General features: G+C 40.7%; 1 protein-coding gene across 1 annotated transcript in view; it reads right to left on the bottom strand.

Annotated features, from left to right (window-relative positions):
* The window catches only part of CDH11 (cadherin 11, type 2, OB-cadherin (osteoblast)), a 166,345-nt gene that overhangs the window by 20,216 nt on the left and 141,525 nt on the right, over positions 1-4,604 (bottom strand). Inside the window, exons 10-11 of the mRNA XM_012660589.1 lie at positions 3,530-3,663; positions 3,176-3,293 (exon numbers count right to left, since the gene is read on the bottom strand). Coding sequence (XP_012516043.1) covers positions 3,176-3,293; positions 3,530-3,663 — 252 coding nt within the window. The remainder of the gene's footprint in view (positions 1-3,175; positions 3,294-3,529; positions 3,664-4,604) is intronic.

The following is a 4,604-nucleotide window of genomic DNA, read 5'->3' as shown; positions in this document are numbered from 1 at the left end:
CCTTGCACTTTCCTTATCCATTACACATTTCTTATGTTTTAAGAGATGCCACATGTCTGATATTTTCAAAGGAAACGCATCTCGAAACCTGGGCGGACCAGCTCTTCATCTGCCCAAACAGCGCCATTCCTGATATTTATAGCCCAAAATGGACTTAAATCTTGAAGAATCATTCAGTGTTCTACTTTCCTGCTGCCTGCTGAGCCAACTTTGAAGCTTGGGCTGTAGAATGGAGTAAGATAAAAATGAAGTAAAAAGCTTGCCTGTGTATTAAGATGGCTTTTCCTCTTATATTTCTAAAGACATTGAAATGCTAATGCCAGAGTTTAGGCAAAACACAATACTGATTATTTACATGGCACAGTGGAAGTAAACACTCAAGGAGAAAGAAACTTGATGCTTTTACTCAGCATGATATAAACCATTATCTCATGTTTTCTATGGAAAGCAGTCTCAGCCGAGAAATTTGGTAACTCAGTAGGCTATTAATAGGATGTGGAATGTGATTACTCCTTTTGGATTACTTCAATATGTAATTACTTTTAGGAGCTGGTAGAAAGAAACTCTATTAAATGATAATTATAGGACCGTATTTGCTTTAAGGTTCCGTAATAGCTCTAAACATGGGAGTTTTCATTAACTGTTTGCCATAGTTAATAAAGTAATTTTTCTTAAAAAGTAGCAATTCCCTGCAAAAGTGGTAGCTCAACAGTGGTATTAGTCTCTTATAGGAGGGGGCAGCGGAGATGAATTGGGCCGTGGGCTGGTTGACCCACAGTAATACAATCGCCCTGAAAATATAGATGGCATCTGAGAAGTACTGTGACAAAGTAACCCTCCCAGAGAAAACTACGTCTTAGTATAATGTTTTCATAGGTTAACAGCAACTAAATATGATTGCACATGTAGGAAGAAAGAAGACTAGGCAGGTGATGGAGGTGAAGTAGGCAAAGGGTAAGCCCTGGAAAAGCCAGCTGTTTGCCTGTGATAAGTGGCTTATCCCATGATAAACAGGGATATTGCTGGGAATACAGCCAGGAATTAGACCTCAAATGTAACTTGGGGATTGTATCAACGCACGGATAAAAGTTTGGCCACAAATATTTGAGAAAATAGCTAATCAAAGAGATTGGGACGTAAGAGGCACGTGAGACCGTCAGAGCTTTCCGGACAACCGAGTGCATCACTTCACTGTTGATAAAACCAAACCCATTTTGCAATATATCGTTATAAGTATTTCTTCATTAGAAAACGGACATGAGCCTAGGCTGGAACAAAATAGCTGTGGATCAACCCAGGGTGGATTTGGAACTAATTTGGGAATGCAGAAAATTCCAAGAGCAGAGGCAGGGATTCTCCTGAACTCAAATACAGAGGTACACATATCTTAGAAAGCATTATGAAAACACTCCTTGTCCTACCTTTTTTCAGTTCAACTCAGCATGCATTTTTTTCAATGCTCACTGCATGTCAGTCTCCCTGTTTTGGGTAAAACTATCATTACAAAAGGAAATTCCTACATTACTGAAAACTACCCATCTTCCTTAGTACTTTGCAGAATTATCTCTTTAAGGAGCTTATATGCATGTGTACATTAACTAAAGCCAACAGGTTAAAAAAAATCCCAGCTAATATACAAAATTAAAGAACGCTGAGCAACATTTCTATTTTAAAACGGTAGGAATCATTGATAAAGCGAATCACAGGTGGTTTTGTAGAGTTCCTTTAAAACATATGTCTCTACATGCAAAGTCCTTCACACCCCAGATCTTAAGAACATGTTCACCGTGGAAAGCAAAGCATCAGGAGAGAGAAGTCTCTTTCATAACACCTGGGGCATTTTACATCCTCATCTCATTTGGTGCGTGCTTGATTATAAGGCTCATCATTAAATTCTCAGATAAGTTCAAGAAATAATGAAGTATATCAAATCATATTCCCTCAAAATCCTAGCAGCATGGGGAGCCCTTCTCTGCTTTAATCAGTGCCACAGTAAGGTAAGTGGTGAAGGCCGTAGCCTCTAGTCTCTGAGCACCTGTGTTTAAAACCCAGCTCTAACTTCTGTCTGGCTGATTGATTTTGTGCAAGTTACTTAATGGTTCTGTGTCTCGTTTTTCCTCATCTGTAAAACGGGGATGATACCAGTGCCTACTCTGGCATTGTTAAGAAAATTAAGAGGACAGACTATGGGAAGGATCTCAGCGTTGTTCTTGGAACATAGCAACTAATGATGGGGAAAGTAATTAGAAAGGTTTAAGGTCCTATAAGCCTGTTCTCAGTCACTGGGGAAGCAGTCAACCTATAAGCTGGTATCCGGCTAGCATGGTGCTAATGGAAACAACCGTGTTCAGAAAGACCACCTTTTGTTCCCATGTTAAATGATGGTATTTGTCTCCCTGCATTCACAGATCTGCACTGTCACAGGTTTTATGGATAATTTCCACTAAGTAATGCACAGAGCAAAATACTGTGGCTGACAGTCAAAAAAAAATTTCTTCTTTGTCTCTAGCTCTGCCGCCAATTTTGTCCAGAGGCTGCATCAGTCTGGGCCTATGCAATAAAAACATCTAACAATCTGCAAGTCTAGAATCTCCTTGGCTGAGGAAGAGAGAAGGAGAAATCATATTAAATGTTGCCATTTTTACAATGGGCAAACAGGGCTTTGTTTCATGGCCTTCAGGCAACAATTCGGCAACCACCTTTAGGTATCAAGCTCTGTGCCCCAGCCACATTGCTTTAAAACTGTGCTTGGAAGGGAAGTCCAGAAGAAAGAATAAACTATCTCTCAACATTGAACTAATCTCTTTTAATGCTTTACTTGATATCAATATTCATAAAGCCATGCTTCTCCCCAAGGGTTTATCAACTTCTCAAAAAAAAAAAAGATAAATGGAGTTGTTTGCATATTGACCCTGTAAGCTTCCCCACTTGGTTTTCCCACTGCTTCATGAATATCAAAGCCAATAAAAAAAAAAAGTGAAGTAAAATTAGACTCACTTATTCACACGCATCAAACGAGCCCATGTTTCAAAATAAAGGTGGCATTATTATTTCCTGTTTGTTCTTCAACAGGAAGGCATCATTCAGATTAGTGACAATTCTTGTGTTGCGCAATATAAACGCCACTTGTTTTCCATTTCTACTTCTCTGAATGCGTAGGAACCTTAGTACGAACCTCTGTTGTCTCTGACTGTGAAATTTGGATTGTGAATGATTTCAGGGGGTAGGCTGAAGATAAATCTTGGTCCATTGGCTGTGTCATCCTTGTCATCTGCACTAATTGTAACAATTGGCTGAAAGAGAAAGGTGGCCCATAAATAAATCATGCTGACATTGGCACATCGTTTATTCAAAAATTCCTAGCTGGCTAAAAAGCCTGGTTTTAATTAGAGAACACAGCTTCAGAGCAAAACTAGGGCTCTGAAACCTTTCTGGGCAGTGGGAGGTAACTCCAGGTGATGCTTTCAGAAACAAACTCTATTTCCAAATGCATTGCTCCTAGCCAGGGAAGGGGAAAGCTGCATTATACCTGGTTGGAAAGTGGCTTGGTCTGATCACTCTCACAGATGAAGCCTTCATAAGGGGCAGCAAACTTGGGAGCATTATCGTTGACATCGAGGACCCTAATGGCCACTGGGACTTTGGCTTCCTGATGCCGGTTGTCTAGAAAGAGAGAATGCAGACGGTAAAGAAAGGCCAGGGAGAAATACACAATGGTACAAATTTATTCCTGGGAAAGAACATTAAGCTCCAGCCACCTGTTTGGGCAGTGAAGGGAAAGGTGTTGGCGTAAGAGCCATCTAAGAGCTAAAAAGTATGCTCATTCCAGTGGGAGCTGGATGTCCTGGAATAAACGTCAATATTAAGACCAGTAAGAACGAAACCACTTTTCCACTTCTGCTGACTCTGGTGCTGAGCTTTGATTCGAAAGGTTTATAATGGAGCCCGATCCCTGGAGAGTAATCTGTCAAAGTGGTTCTTCAAGGGAAAGCCCCCAGAGCAGCATCAAAGCCACCGGGAAACTTGTTGGAAATACAAGTTCTCGGGCCCCCACCCCAGATCAACTGTATCAGAGGTTCTGGGGGTGGGCTCCCGAGATCTTTGTTAAAACAAGCAGTCCATGAGAGGCACGCAGGGCTGGATGCATGATTAAATTGACACAATATCAAGTTCGAAAACCGCTGGTCTATAGGTAAATAAGAACCCACAAATCTTGGCTCTAATGACTGTGCTTCATTGGGTTTAATAAAAACTAGTGACAGGAAAGACTGGGAAACCCTTCAGTGATGATTATGAGTTTCAAACTGCCCAGGGCTATCGGCTGTCTTACCAAGTCTGTACCCAGTTCTGCCAGAGAAAATAAAAACATCTCTATTTGCCTATCTGTCTCCCTAGACAAATAACCAAAAATAAAATTTAAAGACTCAAAAATATGTTCAAGGTTAAAAAAAATTAGTCCATCTCAGCTATTTCATTTTCCAGAATATAGAGTCTGAAGAAATAATATTTTGTAAAGCAGAATCAAAACCCTTAGGAGATGGGAGGCTGAGACGGGTGGATCGCTCAAGGTCAGGAGTTCGAGACCAGCCTGAGCAAGAGCGAGA

Source organism: Propithecus coquereli, unplaced genomic scaffold (genome assembly GCF_000956105.1).
Source record: "Propithecus coquereli isolate 6110/MARCELLA unplaced genomic scaffold, Pcoq_1.0 Scaffold67, whole genome shotgun sequence".
Taxonomy (NCBI): Eukaryota; Metazoa; Chordata; class Mammalia; order Primates; family Indriidae; genus Propithecus; species Propithecus coquereli.
The sequence above is the reverse complement of the archived record's forward strand: the minus strand, read 5'-3'. Positions and strand labels throughout refer to the sequence as shown.